The following is a 23,610-nucleotide window of genomic DNA, read 5'->3' as shown; positions in this document are numbered from 1 at the left end:
TTGATAGGTTAGGGATTTGAAGTTTATAAGCTTGATTACGGGTATAAGCTAAACTCTGACAGTAAAGAGAGAATGGACTAAAAGGAGAAAAAGTTTATGGGAGAAAAACTAGAGAAAATTATCTAAAAGATAAAAGTCGTTGGGCAAACTCCTACTTTATTAGGCTCTTTAAAATGACCTGTGACTACTGGCTTCCATGTAGGTAGATGTTCCTGGCAGGTGTGGCCATGTGCCCTGGAACAGAGTGAGCACAGCAGACCCCCGGAGATCTCTGTTGCTGCAGAACTGTTTTCACAGAACGGCCCAGGTAAAGAGACTTCAGAAGGCCTCTTACTATGGAGACCCCAGAAACTGGAGACCTAGACTATCTTCTTAAATGTCTTTATGGAGGCAAAAGGGATAGTGATTTCTAAAATAGGCAGCCCCAGGTCAAACAATGGGGCCTCAAAATGAAAAGTCAGAATTCCAGAAAAAGAAATGTTAGGGATTTGGAAGAGGTCTTGAAAGTCATTCAGTCCAGCCTCATCCCATCAACAAAACTGCCCACCCTAGCATAGAGAAGATGCATGAGAACACATTAAATGAAGTGGACCCTATATGGAAATATGGTGCTTTGTATAGCTTTAAACCACTCTGATAACACTTTATAAAGCTAAGGCGTTTATTCATGAACTAGCAAAATTAAGCAATGACCTTACTTTCTTTGATCTAGAAACCAAGATTCTCTTCAGCACTTATCTTTAACTTGATAAAGACCAGTGTCAGAAAAGAGGACACTATCTCCCATGAGTTATGAAAACTGCCCACTTAAGCAGCTGCTATACTATAGAGAGCCCAGAGAATCTGTTTCCTCAATAACTAAGCTAACAAAAGTACATATGGCCCTTTCCAAATGCCTTGCTTTAGGCCAAGAATTGTACCTCACACTAGCTAATTAATGCTTTTAGTTTAAAGTTAAATATTATTTATTTAAAACTTATAGTGAATATATTCAGCTGCCCTTGACATGATCTTCAGTTTGGAAGCCCCAAAAGAATAGAGAGAGACACTTTGGCCAAGGCTACTCTAGAACCCAATAAGATTTTCAAAACAAAAACAAAATGCATAGTAAGAAATAAGATGCTGATTATCTCACCCAAGTCTTGACCATGAGCTCTTTTATTTCCTTGTACATACAGGAGAGAAAAGCCTTCATAAACCTGGATAGTTCCCTGTGGGCATTGTGGTGCATCTGTTGTCTGGCTGTGACGTGTGATGAGAAATCCATGGGCAACAGGGGAGGTTCCAGGGGGACCTGGGGGACCTTGCAATCCATCTGGCCCGGGGGGACCATCCAAACCACGGATACCTATTTCCAAAGAATCATCAGTACACAAATTAAGTAAGTTCTGATTCACTGTTATGGCTATCGACATAACATTGTGACCTTGTTTGATTAGTTAATATTTATAGAATGTCTACAAAGGCATTGTCAGATATCATGGATTTGGAGATAAATAAAATACAGTCTCTGCCCTCAAAGAGATTTAAATGTATTCTTTTCCTTCTGAAATTGGTTGATGACATTAGGCACTAAATAAATACTGAGTGAATGGAACATTAGACGGGAAAAAGTGATGCTTATTTGGGGGGTTTGTGTTATCTAGTCTCTTGCTGTACTAAAGGAGTGCAAACCCCACGACGAAATTTCAGCCTGCTGTTTTGTTCATCAACGAGAAAGGAAGGGTGCGGCTGCCATCAACCTGCCAGCTTCAGTGCTGATAAACATTTTCCTTTGAATCTGTCTGGGGAATTATTCTCACGCATACCTTTTTGTCTAGAGAATAGGCAGGGTGCTCTAAGGAAACTTTTCAAAATGTCTAATTTCAATCTACCACTGGTTCCCATTCTCCATTTGGCCACCCGACTTGAGCTGATTTTAAAATTTTCTCTATTTACAGGCCTTTGGCCACCGTGTGTATAGATTTTCATTTGGGGGAATTTCACAGCAATGCCCATATATGTGATGAAGATGGCACTAACTTGCTTCTTCCCTAGAAATACAGTTAATGAAACAGGAGGGTGTTGGTTCTAGGAGCAACATAGTTATCACCAATCTGCCTTGTTGCCGCTGCTAGTTTTTACCAATACAAACCTTTATGTTTATATTATTTAGAGTTATATTTATATTATCTAAAGTTGTTAAAACATATTGAGGGACTTCCCTGGTGGCGCAGTGGTTAAGAATCCGCCTGCCAATGCAGGGGACACGGGGTCGGGCCCTGGTCCGGGAAGATCCCACATGCCGTGGAGCAACTAAGCCCGTGCACCACAACTACTGAGCCTGTGCTCTAGAGCCCGCGAGCCACAACTACTGAGTCCACGTGCCACAACTCCTGAAGCCCACGCGCCTAGAGCCCGGGCTCCGCAACAAGAGAAGCCACCGCAATGAGAAGACCACACACCGCAACGAAGAGTAGCCCCCGCTCGCCGCAACTAGAGAAAGCCCACGCGCAGCAACGAAGACCCAACGCAGCCAAAAATAAATAAATAAAATAAATAAATTTATTCAAAAAATATTGAAAATTATCAGAACAGTTAAGTACAGTGAGTACCTGGAAAATCCTCATTTTGAGGAAAAGCTGGGTTTTCCAGTGCTCTAAACACATAAATAAAAACCACCTTTCTATGCTTCTCTTATAGTGGCACATCTGTGTCATCCCATTTTTCCCAAGCAGTAGACTCCCCACCTAGCTATGCTCTCTCAAGAGGAGGCTCTCACAGCTTCAATCGGAGGCCGTATGTCCAGAGGTCCCCCAGACTTAAAAACTAGTAGCAGCAGCACGTCTCACCTGGCTGGCCTGGTAAACCTGGGTCTCCTTTGTGCCCTCCTGCACCATCAAAGCCAGGGAGTCCATTGCGTCCAGGATCTCCTGGAGGGCCAATTGGACCTACAGGAAAATGAAGTAGGGTTTTCAAATGTGGGTAGAATAAATCCACATCCAGATAGATTTGGGACACTTAGGTCCTCGAGTGTCACTGAATTCATAATCTGGTTTCGTCTTTAATTCAGATAAACGAAGGAACAGCTCAAGCCCAGGACAAAAGAAGCAGACAAGGATTTAGCTTTAATTTTAAACAATTCATTTGCCTCTGTGGAGATTTCCATAATACGGCAGTTGTGTTCTCCTTGCCTTCAGAACAAGATAGAGTGCAAGGCCAACTTTTATTATATATCTCACCATAGGCAAGGCTGTTACTGCCTGGTACACTTTATTTATGAAAAGACTGCTATTAAGCCACCTGATAAAACAGAAAGACTGAAGTTAGTTTCTAGCTTTCTTTTTAATCAAAGTTGGCTGCAAGCATAGAGTTAAGTGGCCAACTAGATAGGATTTAGTTTAAAAATCAGGAGGCCTCACAGTGGGGGAACTGATAGCCCACCAAATCAGCCTTCTATCCTTCTTGTGGTTGGGATAGAGAAAGCACCATATCTTAAATGCATATGAATGTCATTACAGAGATTTTAACAACGTTAACCTAATCATTCAAGTTAGGATAGCCAGAGGAGTTGAAAGAAATTGGACTGGGCCTAAAAGAAATTAGGGCATGAGAAGTGAACATTTTCAAGAAAAAAAGGAAATGGAACCTGGTGGTCTGGTATTCTACTAGTTGCTGAGACTCCTATTGTCAGAGACAAACTCTAACAAGTGAAAGAAGAATGAGGGAAATGTTTTCAAATACGTAAGGCTTAAAAAGATGATCTACAAAGGTACCTGGTAAACCTTGAGGTCCTGGTAGTCCTGGTAGACCTTTTAATCCAGGCTGGCCTGGAACCCCTGGTGGACCAGCATCTCCTTTGATTACAATACTCTGTCCTGAAGGACCAGGTAATCCAGGGGGACCTAAGAGGCAAAGCACGTAAAGTTGAAGGTAGGGAAGAGAAAGGTCGGAAAGAATGGATGCCAAAGTAACCTCAGATCAGAACAAGAACTGGTTTGAGAGAAACAAGTTACATGTATTGGAATTTGCTATGTCCAACAGACATCTGTTTGGGAAAATTATCATTATCTCACCCAAAAGCCTGAAAAAATAAATAATTTTCTTAGGGTCCATGGACAAATTAGGCATATTGTCTCAATTTTCAAGCCTTGAATCATGACTCGGTTACAAGAAGGTCTAATCCACTGCAAATCTGTGAACACTGGTGTCAAGGTTAGACAATTCTACTTGCTGTAGAGTCCATTCTGATTGTGACATCATTTGCAGTTCTTGTTTGTTGTGCTTGTCAAGGGACCCACTGAACTAACTAGTAAAGGAATTTAGTAGATGCTCTGTTTCACAGTTTACAGGAAACCTCTTTAAGTCTCTCAGCAAAAGAACTCTTTTCATATTAAAAATATACAAACATACTTATGTGACTTGCTCTTGTGATCTATTCAAGTGAATACGGGAAAGTTAGTATAAAGGTCAATAAAAATCTCATTGAAGCATTCTTGTTGGTCCTGCATCTACCTTAAACTTAAAAGGTCTGCTCCTGATATTACTTTATTGAAATAGAGAGCTTGAGAAGATTAGTTAATAGAGGGAGAGTCCTGCCTATTTCCCCTCAGTTGTTGGGGACTGAGACTCTGAAAGTTTTGGTTGAAAGGCAGAATGCAAACTTTCAAATTCTTCAATGAGTTTAAGTATCAGGTATAACTAGCTCCAGAAATAACTCTTACCTGGGGGGCCAATAAGTCCTGGATCCCCCTCAGGGCCGGTTGAACCAGGTTCTCCACTGGGTCCTTTCATGCCTGCAAAGAAGGTACACACAATTGCACAGCAAAGCAACAGGGCCACAGCCTTTACCCAGCCAAATCAGAAAATGGGTGTCTTCCCCCAAAGGAGTTTAATGTAAAGGGGGAAACTTCCAAACACCCCTTCAAATACCTGGAAATCCTGGAACACCAGGGAGACCAGGATCTCCTTTCATTCCATTGAGACCTGGCCGGCCAGGATTACCCTGAGTAAATAAAATCATTAATTTTAGAAAAAAGTTGGGGGGAAGGAAGGAAGTGAGGGCATAGGTGGTGATTTGTAGCACTGGCTCTAGAGTCAGACTCCCAGGATTCAAAACCCAATTCACCCCTTATTAGCTTGTGTGACCTTGAGTTGATTGCTTAACCTCTTTGATGCATCATTTTCTCACCTCTAACATACAGAAAATAATAGTATCTACTCCATGAAGTTGTTGTGAGGATTACATGAGATCATTCATATTAAGTACTTAGAAAACTGATTGGCATATGATGTATACTTAATAAATTTAGTTATTATTTTATTATCGTTAACAAAGGCACTTCTTCTTTAGTGTAGCCCTGATGTGCTAAGTGTGTGAATTAGAATCTAAGAAATGATAAAGTCTGAAAGACTAAGCAAAAAAATATAGTGGGCTTATTAATTAATTGGGTTTGAGGACCAGGAAAACTATGGGAAGAAGAAGAGTTGAAAATAACTCTAGAATGGATCTAAAGGGAAAATAAGTGTGGAACGATGAAGCTCTTATTAGCAGTAATGAAAAAGAGGCAAGGCTGGAACATCTTATGCCCAAACGTAAGAAAGAACTTTAAAACGGGGAGGCATGTCAGAAAGTCACAGGATCCAGCTTGAAGGGGCTCCCAAATCTACGACAGGTTGAGCATCAAAATAAGTAATGATACAATAAAAATTATGAATCATTGAAGAGAATGAGAATTTGTGAGTCCATAATGATAACAAATAGACAGTAAATAGCAGAGAAGGGAGGCTCTTGCTTACAGTAGGGCTGAGTGGTATATGTGGAGGTAGTTGCCACTATCACAGTATTGAACAGTGGAGGCAAAAATCATAAATAGATATGATATCTAGGGAGAAATTTTGATGTGGAATAGTATATATATTTGCAGTATCTTAATGTGTCTTCCTGTAGTTTTGCTTATTAGTTACAAGGGGAAGAACAGTAACCATGCAGTGGAGAAACGAGGTAACAACTTGATGGGAAGATCAAAATTAAGATAACTAATGAAGGGCAGATGAACATCACGGGTCTCCGTATCTGAGAACACACCACTCATGGAGTATTCCATCTGGGGATGCATAACCTGAATCTAATTATGAAGAAAGAGCAGACAAAAGAAGAAACATTCTTTTTTTTTTTTTTTTTTTTTTAATGGGAACGGGCTACATTTCTTCAAAAATGTCAAGGTTATGAAAGAAAGAAATAGGTTTAGAAACTGTTTCAGATCGAGGGAGAATAAAGAGATATAACAGTTAAATGCAATGCATGGTTTGGTCTGGATCCTATTTTGGAGGAGGAAAAATGCTATAAAGGCTATTACTAAGTCAATTGATACAATTAGAACATGTGGGCAGAAATAAAAATGTTACATCGATGCTCAATTTCCTGAAGTTGAGAACTGTACTATGGTGATATAAAAGAATATATTTAATTTTAGGAAATATTACACACTGAAGTATTTAGTGATAAAGGGACATGATAGATACAACTTATTCTCAAATATTTCAGAAAAAAATACATAATTATACACACACACGCATACACACACAACATACATACAGAGAGCAAATGGGGTAAGACATTAACAATTGGTTCATCTGGGTAAATGCGGGTTTTCACCATTCTTGCAATTTTCCTGTAAGTTTAACATTATTTCCAAACAAAAATTAGAAAGGTGCAAATGTAAGAACTTGCATGAAAGAAAATGAATAGAACTCGACAATACCAGATTTATAAAATGTTGGTATCAGACAGTAGTCTTGAATCAGGCATAGTGACATGTGAACTGGAAGGACATGGGAAATGAATGAGGTAGGAAGTGAGTAGAGAATAAATAAAGAGCAGATTAAAATTTTAAGTCTAGATGTCTAGAAGAATAGTGATAACAGGAAAAAATGGTTAGTTGTTGGAAAGCTTTAAGGACAATTTCTTTAGATATTTTTTTTTCTGCAATAAAGCAGCCATCAGAGTTCAAAGACTGAGCCCAGGCTCTGTTGGCTGCAAAATCTAACAACAATCCTCCTGAATGAAGGAAGGAAGCTTTGAGGATCCATGAAGAAGTATGTGACTTTCTGGGTCGCTCAAACCAAGGTGGAAAACACATGAACACAGACGTGGGGATATGCTATTATTCTCTTTTTACAGGTAAAGACAGAAACGCAAAGTGTCTGTCTGCCTTCCTCATAGACACAAAGTAGACGTGTACAGAGGAGCTGAAATCTGACCCTAACTCCACCTAATTTCAAAGTCTAAAATATCCCCACACTCACCATGATTACTTCTCTATGGAAGGACTACTCCTCCACATGCAATGCTCTCATATATATATAGCTTAGTCAAGAGCTTTGACCAGTAAATGCTAATTAAAATAATGCAATTTGGAATTCTCATTTTGAATGCAAGCACCCACACCCCTTTCTCATCAAATACTCCCATTTCCTACCTGGAGTCCTGGTGGTCCTTGATCTCCTTTCAAACCAGACAAACCAGGTTGCCCAGGTTGGCCTGGGTTTCCTCTCTCTCCTTTAATGCCCCCAATTCCAGGGAGACCCCGGGGACCTTCTGGACCTGGTAGACCTTGATAATGCACAACAAATAATCACATTTCAGTATAACATAAGAATAGCATAAAAGTCAGGCTTTTAAATTATCCAAATACTATTAGTCATCTAAATACTATTAGTTTGCAGAATAAAATCCAGACTACATTAAATATATAGATCCACGCTGACTCTCTAATGTAAACTGGGCTGGGTTCTTTTTGTTATTAACACTGGTTTGCAGACTCTTTTAGTTTGTATTTTATTATATTTTTAATCCAATAAGCTCATATCTAAAGGAAGGACTTTGGACATTATAATAAAGATTGCTTCTGTAATCCCTAAGTGTTTAAGTGAACCAAAAGAGACACCATAGGGCACTCTTCTCAAATTGGAAATGCATCAGAATACCCAGGAGGGCTTGTTAAAATAGATTCCTGGGTCTAACCCCAGAGTTCTGAATTTTGTTAGGCTGGAGAGGGGCCCAAGAATTTGCATTCTAACAAATGCCCTGCAGATAAACTAGTGTCCTGTAGCTAAAGTTGCTGGTTCATGACCACACTTTGTAGCGCAATCAGGGATTCAAACCATTTGTCTTATTGTGATTAAAATAAAATTGCTTTACCTGGAAGTAGTTACTTTTATTCAGCTTGTATTACTATGTAATTAAGATAGTTATTTAAGCAAACTAATTGTTTAATTTCATTTTAGTGATATGCTTAATACATGGGAATGTTTTAGTGTCAGAAAGTTATTGATTCAATATAGTACTTTTGAATTTATTTTAAAAATGTTTTTGCATTATTTACATTTTAAATATTTCTGAAGAAAAATAAAGGATTTGGCATATAACGTCTGAATAAATAAAGTACTTTAAAAGGGGATTTGGTAAGCTCTTTCCTTATACTGTGTTTTAAACTTTTCTTTCTAAATAAAGATACCAGGTCCATTAAGCAACCAAGAAGATCTTATAAATGGCCACATTTTTTCTCACTAGGTGGGAAATAGCTGTTACTTGCCTGCAGAGCGCTAAGCAATAGCTGAGGTGGAGACTAAGTAGTCCTGCCTTAAGAAAATAATTACGAAGCCCCAAATAATGAACAGCAACTAGTGAGCCCTTATACCTTCTCTCCTCCAGTAATCTTAGTTTTTCATTGGTTTCAACAAAAAAGGAAAATATGTAGGGATTATTTTTGAAGGAAATAACATAGGCATATGAATTTAGAATACCGAGTTCATGCTTACAATATGCACAAAAGGTCACATTTTTGATCCTATCCTTTCCAATACTCTTATGACCCAGAATCAATGGCTACAGGCTAACAAGGCAGCATGGTATAGGGATTACGAATGCCGGACTCTGGAGCTAGAATGCTGGGTTGGAATCCCAGCTCCATTAATCATTAGCTGTTTGACCTCAGTAAGTTTATTAACCATCTTAGCCTCAATTTCCTCTTCTTTAAAATGGAAATAAGAATAGTACCTACCTTATCAGGTTGTTCCAAGAATTAAATAAGATAATATATGTAAACACAGTGCCTGGCACATAGTAAGAATTACATAAGAAGTTTTAAACAATTATTATTATTACTAGTATTATCTTCATTATTAGTAAAACTGAAGGTAAGAACATATCTTTAAAATATAAACCTGTTTTTAATCTTTCGGCTATATCTATGTGATTTCATAATATAACAGTGTTCTATCTGTCACATGAGAAAGAGGAAGCAGGTTCACAACAGTACAACAATCATTTTATCTTTAAACAGTTTTAATCATATAGTCACCCTAGCCCAGCAATCAGATAGACACACTCAGAAATTCCCTTCCCAATCATAAAGAAAGGGTTGGGGTACTTTGAACTTAAACAAATTAAAAACAACTTCTGAGTTCAAACCCCTTGATAGGGTTTTCTAAGAAAAATTGTTAGTCTCATCCATATGTGTAATTTGGACTAGAAATCAGGTAGCAAATCAGGTTATTAAGAGAAAAGTAAACTATCTGTGAATCAGCCTAACAATAACTAGGGTAAGATTAAGAGGAAGAAAAAAAGAAACATTTTACACCCGGGCTTCCCCAGTTTGAAAAGTAAACAGAACACTGTTATCATTTGGAAACAAAGTAGGCATATTTTGGGCATTGCTCTGTTTGCAATTAAAAGGAGATTTGGGGAAATTTACATGTTATTAACTCAGACCTCTTGTTCTAGAGTCTCTCAAAGTTAAATTACTGATTTGCTAATGATACAAGATTTATGTTTAACAATACTCAATAGTTAGCCTCTTCCATTACTGAAAGTAGCCATGAAAACACAGATCTGATCAATCTCAAGCAACAAAAATTCAAGAAAATAAAATCAATATACAGAGGTTACAAATGGGCCAGATGCCTGCCTAAATATCTTAATTCAGTCTTAAAGATAAAAATAAGTGTATTTCCACTTAAAATTCAACATGTTTCTACGTATGAATTACCTATTATAAATAATTGAAACCACAAAGACCTAATGTCATTTCAAACTTGATTATAAACAAGTCACATTACCTTCACCAAAATGTTAAATACCAGAGCAGGTAGTATTTGAGGATAACAGCACTCTTCAATGACTTCTGAATTATAGCAAAAAAAGTGCATTTCTCTTGTCACACATACAAAGCATTTAAAAAAAAAAAAAAAAAAGAATTGACCAGTGAAGAGTCTAACCTTGAAAACCTGGGAAGATCAGAGTTCACCAAAGCCCAAAGATCGATGTTAGCAGTATCAGACATCACACAGTACAAAATAAGATTATGAGTTAGAAGTGGTTCACATTATAGCACAAGTTAAACAATAATCCTCTTTGCCAGCATTTCTTATACCTACAGCGTAATCAGTATGCAAACAGAACCCTACAGGAGTATAGAGAGCCAAATATTTTAAAATAGAGCTTATTCTAGAAAATAAGCTGCCAATTTTCATTAATGCAAAAAATGCAAAACTCTACTGAAGACATGTTAACACTGCTACAGTGGCTTTCCAAAAGTTAGCACCTTCAAAACATTAAAGTTGGAAAGGTAGTACCACTTCACTGATAGCCTTCTATTCCTCTGGGTAAAACTTTTGGGTAAAAGTTTATCTTGGCCTCTGCCATTCTTTAGTAAAAACATGAGGTGCAAATTTATTGGTGTGTGCAGGCTGCTCCAAGGAGCTACAGTTAAATTTAAAGGCCTTATTAGACAAATATACAAAGATCATAGGTGACCAAATAGAGAAATTAAAACACGAGTACACAATGGCCATTACCAACTGTACTTCTGTTTGTCTTCTTTGAAAATCATTCCATGAAGCCAGATTGTGATTTTTTAAAATAATCCATCAAGAGGCGTTCTTCTGTGCATTATTACTTGTAATAAGTTACTCAAAGACAAAAAGCCAATATATGCTTGCTCACTATTGAACTCGGATTTTCCAAAGATATGAAGACCATCAGTGAAGGGGCACTTCAAAATATTTTGGCATGCAATATCCCACCCCAAACCACAGAAAATATCACATTTACTTTATATTATTCAATGCACATATTAAAATAGGCTATTAACTATTAAAAGAAGGATCATTAAACAAAAAGATAAAAAGCCTACAAACAGGACAACCCTTGGTTAATGTTAATTGACTATAAACACAATTTCCTTTTCTTACAAGTCCTGCTATGATTTATAAGCACTGAGGTTAGCAGAGAGAATAAATTGTGCTAGAGCACTGAATCCTAGGAATCAGAAGACCTAGGATCTATTCTTGGCTCTACTACTTATATCTATGGGATTCTGGGTAATTCAATCTCTCTGAGCTTGTTTTCTCACCCACATAATGGGAATAGTGTTGTCTGCCCTAACCTCCTTCAGAGTTGTTTTAAAGATCAAATTCATTTTTAAAAATGTTGACCTGATATCTGCCATGTGCAAGATGCTACAGGGAACGCAAAGATTAGCTAGACCCAAACTCTGCCTTCAGGGAGCTTATAATGAAAGTATGTTACATGATATAAATGGTAGCATGTCATATAAATATAAAACATTGCTATTACTACCTAGTAATAAAACTTTTAAAGCATTTGACAATTTGAAATTCAGGAGGCCAAAAATTAGCTTCTGTTTGTTTAAATGGTTTCTAAATCACATACAGCAAACTGACTCAAGACAACCCTTTGAGCAGAGTCTGGCAACACAATTAGCTAGATAAATTAGAATTCCTACCAAAGATAATTCAGAGTTTGAGTAAAGACATTTTATATATGTGTTTGATATAGAAGGAACAAAACAAGAGCTCTTAGAAAAATGTGTCATTGAACTATATGATATTTCAGTCTGAGTAAGTAACAAGAAAAACATCAGATCATATCATAGCAAAACTTCTAAGACTTTAATTTCTAAAAGGTAACATTTTAATGAGTTATATGCCAAGTCAATTTTGTACATGAGGCTCTCAATCCATTATTTCTCAAATGATCTAACAAAGTTTAACTGAAAAACAAAATAAAACAAAAATCTCAAGTCTTGTATATACGTGGTAATAACTAAAGATAAGCTGATGAATTGATTGGTAAATTTTAAATCCAGTTTCCACTTAAGGTTGTAGTCTTCAACTGTTGCAAAGAAGAGAACACTGCAGATACCAGGTTCCAATAACTATGTAATTTAGAGTACATCTGGTAAATAAGTTGTCAAATCGGTTTTAAAGTAATGTGGCTACTTTCCTTTTTCTTCTTTGAATATATTCTAGTGTCTCAGAAGAAAACAATATTCTAGCTGACAGTAAAGTCTGGAAGTGATCAAGGCAGCAGACTTCTATGTAAGTCAGATAGGGCAGGACTCAAAATTACTTCAAGGAATACCCTAGTCTTCTCTTTATCTTGGCAATAGTTAAATAGCATGTGTTTGTCTTAATCTTTTTGATGACATCCATTTAGGAAAAACACAAGAAGCAGTTAGTAGGGGTTGATGGAGCTTTTAAGTTAACAGAAAACAAGAAAGTGAAGGCAAGGCCCAGTCTGCTATCTATAAGAGTCTCCTAAAATGGCAGAAGCAGCTTTGCTCCAACACTTATCATATTTATAACTAGAATAAGAGGCCAGATCATAAGCATCAAGCTATATAACTACCTTTGTGGAAAGATGATACGTGTTACTAGTAGAACAGACACTTAACGGAGTACTGGAGAGCCCCAAGTCAGACTCCCAGCTATGCCAGTAACTAACAATATGACCTTGAGCAAGCTTATTAACCTCTTTGGGCCTTAGTTTTCTCATCTGTGACTAAACTTTAGACAGGTTCCTCTGAGCCCTCTTCTCAACTAGGCCTCACCCCTTGGGCCCTGGCCTTGGTCTGTTGAGTCCAGTTTTAGCAAGAATCCTGCTAAGTCAGTTTAGGGAGAGCCTCCCCACCCTTGATATCTGATCAAGTTCCTCATTCCTTATCCTGATGTCTAAGTCCTTGGACTGCCTTTAGCGAGAACTCTAAAAAGCCAGTTTAGCAAGAATCTGCTTACCCTTGATGTCTCCTTTTAGTAATTTTTCATCCACTGACTCCTTCACTCTGCTAGTGGACTATAAATCTCCATTTGACTTTGTTGTACTCAGAGCTGAGCTCAGTCTCTCTCTCCTATTGAAATAGTCTCTCCCCTAATGCAATAGTCTTGAATAAAATCTGTCTTGCTATCATCAAGTGCCTCATGAATACCTCTTTGACAAATGTAAAAATTAGGTCCTTCTAGATCGATAATCTATGGTTATATGAAATAATGGGTTTGTGGGGGAGTAATAAACCAGGGAATCGATTCACACAGAGATAGATGGCTTCCTAAAAAGAATCTTGAAAAATTATGAATTTTAAAATCATAAGAAGAGAAAATTTCCTGCCATTTCCAATAGCCAGAACTCAGGATTATACTTCTTCCCGTTTTAGTTCCTCCTTAGAAATCTGAAAAGGGCTATTTATCTTGAAAAATAATAAACACACTCAGATATTTGTGGTTCTTTTTACTCCTGATTAGGTGAACATCTTTTAATATGAATCAGCAGTTTTCTAATGGGCAGCTCTTGGTAACTGTTCTTGGGTGTGTACTTTTTATATGTATAGGATGAAAATAAGATTAAGAGGTTTCTAATCTGTGCTGGTTGCACTGACTTTTTTTTTACTCTGTGCCTATTAGTCCATTTACATAGCAGTAGAATTTAGAACTTTGTGACAAACCAAAATGTGAAGATGGGGTGGTTTGAAAAATTACAAGAGGTATGGCTCATCAAGAATTGCATATTTGCAGGATCTGATAATACATATATTATTGTTTAAAAAGAATGTCTTTTTGAAGAATAGTTCAATTTCATTTACATTAACAGATACGAGGCAAAAATAGGAAATACACTCTAAAGGTAAACGTAAAATAGTATACAATATACTTTTAAGTACTAAAATTTTTCAACTAAAAATGACACAAATATATGAATTTTAAAATGATAAATCAGTTTTCCTAATTAGGTAATTTTTAGTTATTCCAATAGACAGAAAAACTGGACTCTGCAAGTTCCTGACAACTTTCACAGATAGATCAACACGTAAGAATTGAATTGGCATATATGCTCTTAAAATATATTCAAACACTTGAAAATATTAGGTACAGGTGTATATACACCTATATACACACATATACATACACTATATATGTGTATATAAATAATATACACATACATATATATATAAAAATATAAGAAAAGTTTCATACTTCATGCAGATACTACTTTGGAGTTAAGGAGCTAACCTGTAGGACCTGGATAGGGATCAAAGTTCACCAAGGCCCAATGTCATCATTAACAAAAAGGAAAAATATCAAAATTGTTAGAAATATCAAGAAACTTAAAGCATTACACTAACTTCTTTCAAGTTAAACTTTAATTCAATAAAAGAATACTCTGCAAGCTCATATTCATGCATCTGTATATAAACCAAATTATCACCACTTCACATCAACACTAAAATAAAAACAGCACATGTGACATATTATGAAAGACCAAAAATCATTTTTATAGTAATTATTACTATGAGTGCAGACAACAACAATCAATTCTAAAAGCAATTGGGTTTAAAATTCCACTTTAATTTGTAGTTTATGAACAAATCGAGAAGTCACAAATACTCATCAGATGTGTGTTCTTCTTCTGACTACTTTTGTTATTATTTCTTTTAGAAACGGTAATTTTTAAAGAACCTTTTTGACTGATGTCTTTATGTTGACATACTTCAGAGTAATGTTCAGCATTGAGCTCTATTACTGGTAAGAATAAACAGCCACAGTGCTGATTAAAATACAAAAAAGGATAATAGTTTGGTTTATTTGAATTATTGCATGCATAACCAAGCAAGATATTTGTGTCAATTCTTTACATTACATGCAAGAGAATTAACATGGCTGAGGAGATTTTCACTGCTTTTCTTCAGTAGTAAACCAAAGTAAAACTTTAAATAACACTCTCTATAAACAGTCAAATCAGATCAGATAAAATCTAGTTTTGAAAATGATCTTCTGAACAAAGTATGTAATCCATTTAATTCATGTTTTTAGAGCACATCGTATTAAAACTGACTGCAGTCACTTCAGAGTTTATGGAAATTTTCGCTTCTAAATACATTTTAAAAATGGGTCAGAGACCTTCAAAGGATAAAAAGGCAATTGCTTTGTTTTTTTAATCTTACATTTCTCTTATTTTTAAAAAATCAATGAGGGCCAAGTTTTCAATAATTAGAAATATAAAAATTGAATATCAAGTCTCAAGAATGTATTAATAATCTATCTCCAGTGATTGAGCTCAGCGACATTAATTCAGGATGAAAATGAGCGGTTCCAAACTTACTAAAATGAAATGACACAGCACAAACACAAAGTGAAAAGTGAACATTGGATGCAAAACTGAGACTACTAGAGCAGTTAACACAAGACAAATGAGGTATAGACATGAAGCTGGTATGAAGAGATCACTATTCAATTTAATCATGCTGTGATGTTGAAGATAAATTTGATTGCCTAGCTCCTAGAGAAGATAAAATTTCTTTATTGTGCTTGGTGACATTTGCTGATCATGTGACAGAACCATAGCAACACTTTTGGTATGGACCACAAGCATCTATTGGGTGATCACTAAAATGATTTCTGTGATGACATGCTGAGAAGCTCACATTAAAAATGCAGATGACATTTTGCTGCCAGGTTATCAGTATAGCTTTATGTTTAATAAAAAGACTAATAAATCCACTATTTCCTTTTTTCCTCCAAGTTGGCATGTTTTAGTTCAACTTTAAATGATGAAACGCATTACTGAAAAGAATTATTAGATGCCATGGAAATGGATTGAGCTATGAATAAAACAAGCTATTTCTTTTTAAGAAGTTCTTTGGATTATAGATTCTAAAGTCCTAAAGACTGAATAACCTACCAGCAAAATGAAATAAATGGACTAATAAATAGACCATTCCCCTACCACTCATGTACATACCTGGTCTCCCAGGAGGACCTTGGGGCCCAGGGTTGCCTTTAGGGCCTTCCAGAGCTGGACCTGGAGAACCAGGAGGGCCTGGGGGACCCTGCAGACCAGGGAAACCATGAAAGCCTGGTTCACCCTTTGGACCTGGAAGGCCAGGGTTTCCTGGAATGCCAGGTAATCCTCCATCACCCTTTTGACCTATGAAAGTGAAGTCATGTTAGAGAACACATTAAATGATACTGAATATCAGGCTTGCCTGTAAGACTAAAGCTGCTCTCACTTACTAGAACAAGTAATGGAATTTACTGAGGTCATTTCTACCTCCTACCAAATCCCCAGCCCATCCAGAAAACCCATACTGTTATTTCTATGTATAGAAATATAGAAACAATAATAACTTGCATCCTAAAAGATATCCTTTGTATTAGGACATAGAGCAATGATCACATGACCAGTAGTTATGAGAAAAAAGGAGAAAAAAATAGAAAAGTATAAAATATCTGCAACAATAGGTTAGAGATAGCTGGAGGAAATTCCTAACACAAATGTTCTGAGACTAATTCTTGAGACCATTGGAAGATATGGGTCTTCAACGGTTGCTTTGTGTCCGTGAAGACCATTCTATCCAAGATTTAGAAACACAATCTAGATAAACTCTTTTCAACACCTTTTCTACACCACCGACATGCTTGAGAGCAATAAAACAGTCGCACATTAGAGTAATAATTTTTATGTTGGATTCATGAAAAAAATACAGGAATTTCTAAGAGATCTATGTGTGGTTTGAAAAAAGTCTCCATCGAATAGCCAATGGTCATTTCAGAACATAAACATACATATCCGTACACACATTCAGTCATTTAATTGACTACTTGGTGCTTACAATAATAGTAAGAACAAATGAGGGAAGGTAGATGTGTGTGCACACCTACCCATCCAAACTGCAAGATGTAAATTAAGATGGAGTTTTCAATAGACTTTTTTATTATGGTACATATTTCTACAGTTTTCTTATATTACCTTGGTTTTGGTTTCCATGGGGAGAAAAAAGTGTTTTTCTTCTGGCTAAAAGGGTTTCTAAAAACCTAGTGAAATCTACCTCTTCATACAATTTTGCTTTCTTTTTTAAATTTTTTTTTTTATTTTAACATCTTTATTGGAGTATAATTGCTTTATAAGGTTGTGTTAGTTTCTGCTGTATAACAAAGTGAATCAGCTATATGTATACATATATCCCCATATCCTCTCCCTCTTGCGTCTCCCTCCCACCCTCCCTATCCCACCCCTAATATTTATTTATGAGGTTAATGAAGAGATATTTATATGTAAATGTTCTTAATGGTGCATTTTTTATAGTACAACTCTTTATACTAAGTTGCTAATTAAGAAATGCTTTAAGATGTAACTCTAGCTTTGAGTTGTCTGGGGTTGTATGTGGAGATGAATAACTAAGTGTACTGGAGAATATTATATTTTATGGACTGATTTAGCATGCTTCATTAAAGTTTACCAGAAAGTCCTGGAAGTCCAGGGGGTCCTGGGATTCCAAAGCCTGGTTGACCTGTTAGAGAATAAACCAAAAATTCTCAAATAGATAATAATAACTGAAACAAGGACAAATTATTTTTGGATCATTTAGGTTTTTCGTAAGTGCTGCAATGTATATTATATGAAACATGAAGACATTTCCAACATGGAACTACAATTCTAACATGAGAAAACCATATAAACTTATAGTCTATTTGTGATGAGTGTTATCTTTAAAAACTCATGTCATATGAATATATGTGTGTATATATAAATGGAATAGAGATTGCATAGTGAAAGGAGGTCAACCAGAGTAGTTGACTTCTTGATGACAAGAAGTTGTCCAGGTAGCTTCTTGACATGAAAAATTGAACAAGAAAGGATATGGAGTTTTTCATAAGAGGGAGGCAACTTTATCGATAAATGTGAGGCAATATTCTCAGGATGGAGTGGAAGAAGGTAATTAGGAAGGGAAGAGTGTGTGGAAGCTTAGAGGGTAAGAAAGAAGATACAATTTCACTATGGGTAAAAAAGGGCAAAAGTTAAAGTAGACAAGGAAGAAATTAGAAAATTAAGGACAATAAAAAAATATAGCACCTGGTTCACCCTTCTGTCCAGCTGGTCCAGGAATACCATCTTGACCTGGTTTGCCTTTTTCACCTGGAGGCCCTGGTGGCCCAGGACGACCTCCACCACCTGAAGAACAGAGTACAGCAGGTTACACCTATCTTCCCAATTCCCTTTTCCTTCCATATCCCCAATTCTTTCCATTTTGGCTTCAAAGAGTTCTACCCAAAAGACACAAAGTGTCTCTGGGACACTCCTTTAAATCATGAAATCTTGTGGAAAAGAAATACAGGATAATTTGAGAATAAGGAACTGCTTTATCATTCATTCAGTATTCAAAACATTTCACTTTCTCATTTTAATCTACCTTTAGAATATATAAGAAAGCAAGATGTGCGTGTGTGGGGGGATGGAAGTGGGGTGTATTATAGGCCTCATATGGGGCCAGAGGAAGTGATTTGCTTTAGAATTCAGTAAACAAAGAAAACTACACCTTGCCATTCTAAAATTATCAGAGCGTCTATCTACTATTATAGGATACTTGAAATAACTCTCCTTGGAAAAAGTGAGCTCCCAAAATAAGGCCCCATAATAATAATTTTAAGCAACTTTTATTAAGAATTGTTCACTTCGTACCTAACAGGTAGTATTAAGTGAATGATCACCATGTTTCTTTGTCTTGAAAATGTTCACAGCTCCCAGAAATGATTTGACTTTCCAAAAATGAATAAAGCCTTAGTTTAACAGAACAGCAAACCCTTATTTTTCATTCTTACCTACAGGACCAGGTTCTCCTGGAAGGCCAGGGTTCCCAGGAGGACCATTAATACCTTTTGGTCCAGGAAGGCCTGGGGTTCCTAGAGTAAAGAGCTCAATTTAATGATAAAAGAAAAACCACACTGCTTTGAGAGCTACAATTCAAATTTACAATTTAGAGTGTTAGCATAGAAACAGTGAAGAATAGAAAGAAAACCCAAAAAGATGCTGGTGTTTGCTTGATGATTTAAGAATAATTTTAAGTTTTAAATTGATTTATCCGGAGGTTGACATTATTTTATATTCATAATAAAAACAATTATCACCATATTATACTGGTAGAGTTAATTGGTAGGATTCCATTGTATGGATATACCAAATTTTTAAGAATCCATTCATTTCTTCTTGGACATTTGGGTTGTCAGGTTTTAGCTATCATGAATATCTATTCTATTTATGGAAACCTGGTCTACTTAGCTATTATGAGTAATGCTGCTATGACTATCTCTGTGCTGGTATTTTTGTAGACATAAGTCTTAATTTATCTTGGGTAAATACTTGGATAGGAGTGAAACTGCTGAGTCACAGAATAGGTATATGCTGTGATTTATAAACAAACGAACAACAATATTTGGGAATTCCAGTTGCTCCAGATCCTTGTACAACATATGGTGATACCAGTTGTTTTAATAATAGCCATTCTAGTAGAAATGTAGTGCTACCTCATTGTGGTTTTCATTTGCATTTCTTTGATAGCTAACGATATTGACCACTTTTGCACGTGTTTATTGAACATCCGTGAATCTTCTTTTGTGAAACGTACGTTCCAAGTCTTTGGCATTTAGAAAAATGGATTGCATGTCTTGTTATTATTGAGTTGTAGAAGTTCTTTATACATCCCAGATATCAGTCATTTATGAGATACATGTTTTGCAAGTATCTTCTAGTCTGTAGCTTCCCTATTCATTTTCTTAATGGTGTCTTTCGATGAGCAGAAGAAAAGAAGAACTCAGTTTCTTTAAAATAAAAAAACAGTGTGGAGCAATCGGACATCTGTATGAAAAAAAATGAACCTTGACCCCTAATCACACCATAAAACTATTCTTCTTCGAGACAGACCATAAACCTAAATATAAAACCTTAAACCTTAAACATTGAAAGTTACAGAAAAAATTAGAATATTTCCATAAACCTGAGTAGGCAAATATTTCTTGAATAGGACACAAAAAGCACTGACCATGAAAGAAGAGTAAGAAAGGACTTTATTAACATCGCATGACAGCATTAAGAGAGTGAAAGGCAAATTTGAGACAGAAAGAATCTATTTGTAATACATATCCAGAATATATAAAGAACTGCTCTGAATCAATAAGAAAAAAGGCAAACAACTCATTAAATAAGAGCAAAAAAACTTGGAGCAGGCACTTCATAAAGATGCCAAATGGCCAATAAGTATATGAAAAGGTGTTTAACATTGTCATTCATTAGGAAAATGTAAATTAAAACTTCATTGAGATACCTCTATATACCCACAAGAATTGCTAAAATTAAAAAGACCGACAATATCAAGTGAGGTGAGGATACAGGCAACTGGACATTTCACAACACAAAGTACTAACCACTATATGATTATGGCAAGCCACCTGGAGCCACCCATGGACATTCATACATTGCAGGTGGGACTGTAATGTATAAAATCACTTTGGAAAACTGGCACCATCTACTAAAGTTAAATGTACACCTACCCTCTGATTCAGTAATTCTACCACTAAGTTTTTGTGTGAGAGAAATGAGTACACGTGCCCCCCAAAAGACGTCTCAAAGAATGTTAATAGCATCTTTTTTCTTAATAGTCCCAAACTGGAAACAACCCAAAAGTCCATCAAGAAGAGAATGGGTAACTGATTATGGTTTATTTCTTCAATGGAATATTATGGAGCAATGATAAAAAAAAAACAAAAAAACTGCTGACTGGCAACAAGATAAATGAATCTTACATTCATAATGATGAGTGAAAGAAGCTAGACACAAAGATATATACTGTACATTCCATTTATGTGAATTTCAAAAACAGGTAAAATTAACTGGTGGTGATAGAAGTTATAGTAGTGGTTACCTGGGGAAGGGGGGTGTCACTGTGAAGGGGCATAGGTAAACTTCATGGGGTAAGGGAACTGTTTTATATCTTGATATGTGTGGTGGGTACATGGATATATATATATATATATATATGGGTAAAAACTCATTTATTGTCTTGTACATTTTATTGTATGCTATACTTTAATAAAAAGGTTAAGGAAAAGATAACCAAAGGCCCACTGCATCCATGCCACGGTGCAATCCAAAAAACAAACAAACAAAAAAATAAATACAAGCATAAACAGAGCAGGTACTATAACAACTGAGTTCAGACCACCTACTTGACTACAGTGCTTAAGTCCCTTTGCTTGCATGACTCAGTCCTTATCATTTGAATGAACTGTATGATTGTTCTACCAACAGCTACCCACCGTGCGCCTGAGTACAATATTCTAAGGGAATCAGCAGCAGGCTAGGGCTTGGCAGTGTACATTATCACCTAGAAAAATAGTAAGGCCTCTTAGTTGACTTGTGGCTAGCAGTCAAAGACTCAAAAGTGCTCTCTGTCCACAGGATATTGTCCTGTTGACTTGGTAATGCCCATTTTCATTTTATACAGAAAGAAATTTGGGCAAAAATGTTAAAGAGCTAGTTCGAGATTGCTTTGCTGGTCAGTAGCTGATTGAGAAATAGAACAGAAGTCTGTCAAATAAGAAGTTGCTTTGTGACATGGGTTAGAGTAGATAAGAAAGGAGAGAAGGTAGCATTTAAGAAAAGTAGTATTACCAGGGAATCCAGGAAGGCCTGGTTGCCCTTTTGCTCCAGGGGTCCCCGGTAATCCAGGCAAACCAGTATCTCCCATAGCACCTTTGATACCAGGGTTCCCTGGGTATCCAGGCAGACCAGGTTCACCCTAAAAACATGAATAGAAAGATAAAACTGAAGTCTCTACATGACTTAGATTTTATAACAACATAAAATTATTCATAGAGCTTTTACTGTATGTCAGGCACTCTGCTAAGTGCTTTACATAAATTGCTTCCTTTAATCATCACAACAGCCCTTTGGGTTAGGCTTTATCATCTCCACTTATAAATGAGAAAACTGAATCTTGGAGAACTCAAGTGCCTAAGGTCTCTGGTAAGTAGCAGAACTGGGATTTGAACCAAGATCTGTCAGACTCCAGAGCTCATGCTATTCCCATGATATGTAGATGCATTATTCTCATTAATCCTAACTCTATAAGAAAGATACTATTATTATCCCCATTTGATGGTAATGCAGCTTATAAGTGGTGGAATCTGAGTTTGGGTCCAGGCAGTTTGATTTCAGAACCTGTGATCATCATCCCTAGTATACTACAATGAAATTCATTGCTTACAATAAGCATATCAAACAATAATTACAGTAGGTTCTATTGTAAAAGGGAAATTTCATCTTAACATGAAGAAGTCTATCAGTTCTTCAGTGGACATCTCAAATGCCATTTCCTCCATGAAGACTTCCAGGACAGAGAGCCTACCCTAAAAATTTAGGGTAGGTTCTTATTCCATTATGTTTATAATGCTTTCACATATGCATGTCTTGACTCTTCAATTACCCTGAAAACTTCTTTGGGGTCAGAGATCATTCATATATAACCACTTTTGCTCAACGAACATTTGCATTATTTTCTTCTAATAAAGCCTTAGAAGAATTCATACCCACTTTCACAATTAAAACAAGTTTTTCCCAACAACAATGAGAATATATGTCATAACACTAAATCTACCACAGTGTTCACTGCTCTGCTCATGAGGACCATGACCTGTCCAACAAAGTGTTCAACATCACCTGCTGAATACTTTCTTTTTCATTTAGTGTTTATGCTTGCCTAGGTGAGTAAGATCACGTATTTGTGACTCAAGTGTTTCTGCACTACGGTAAAAGCTTTTTATACTAATGACTTTTCTCCTTACTTCCCTTTCTTAAAAAACAATGAACAGTCTTGGGTTTGGAATATATGTATTTCCGTCTGAACCATTATAAATCAAATATCTAGCACATTTTTACACACATAATAGGTATAGAATTGAATTTTGGATTGAACTGGTTCCAGCTTAGGTACTTACACAGAAAAGCTTTGAATAAACTATCATAATTCTTCTTGTTATTCATGAACCAATGACATATATCAAAATTAAAAAAAAACAAGAAGAAAATTCCATTATTCTGCTAATGGTGAACATGAAATGCAGTAGATAAACTTCTGATTATTGATAATGAAGTTATGTTAAATTCTACAAATAACCCCAAATTGTAATTTCGACCAGTTCTTGTTCTCTGATACAGTTCTTCTTACCACCGTATGGCCCTATTCCTTCAAACCAAGTGAACTGTAAAAAAGAAAGTAAATATTTCACTAGGACTTCTGAAAAGTACTACAATTTGCTAGTTTAAGTTTCACCTAAGCTTTTATTATTCATACACTTGCAGAAAAAATAATGAGCTTCCAAAAAGATAAGCAAGAAGATAATGAAAACGAGTACTCAGAAAATCAACAACCTGGCCAAGAATCCTATAAATCACACTGAGAAGGGAAAATTCTAGTCTATTAATACTCAGCAAAAGCTAGG

At 36.2% G+C, this 23,610-nt stretch overlaps 1 protein-coding gene across 1 annotated transcript in view; it reads right to left on the bottom strand.

Moving 5' to 3' along the window:
• COL4A5 (collagen type IV alpha 5 chain) overlaps positions 1-23,610 on the bottom strand; it is a 250,955-nt gene that overhangs the window by 6,798 nt on the left and 220,547 nt on the right. The window contains exons 37-47 of the mRNA XM_068532465.1: positions 21,782-21,908; positions 18,937-19,017; positions 18,191-18,289; positions 17,577-17,627; positions 16,079-16,264; positions 7,461-7,594; positions 4,912-4,984; positions 4,704-4,775; positions 3,756-3,884; positions 2,832-2,930; positions 1,136-1,348 (exon numbers count right to left, since the gene is read on the bottom strand). Coding sequence (XP_068388566.1) covers positions 1,136-1,348; positions 2,832-2,930; positions 3,756-3,884; positions 4,704-4,775; positions 4,912-4,984; positions 7,461-7,594; positions 16,079-16,264; positions 17,577-17,627; positions 18,191-18,289; positions 18,937-19,017; positions 21,782-21,908 — 1,264 coding nt within the window. The remainder of the gene's footprint in view (positions 1-1,135; positions 1,349-2,831; positions 2,931-3,755; positions 3,885-4,703; positions 4,776-4,911; positions 4,985-7,460; positions 7,595-16,078; positions 16,265-17,576; positions 17,628-18,190; positions 18,290-18,936; positions 19,018-21,781; positions 21,909-23,610) is intronic.

The sequence above is a fragment of the Eschrichtius robustus genome, chromosome X (assembly GCF_028021215.1).
Source record: "Eschrichtius robustus isolate mEscRob2 chromosome X, mEscRob2.pri, whole genome shotgun sequence".
In the NCBI taxonomy this organism is placed as follows: domain Eukaryota; kingdom Metazoa; phylum Chordata; class Mammalia; order Artiodactyla; family Eschrichtiidae; genus Eschrichtius; species Eschrichtius robustus.
Note: the sequence above shows the minus strand (reverse complement) of the source record. Positions and strands in the feature narration are given on the sequence as shown.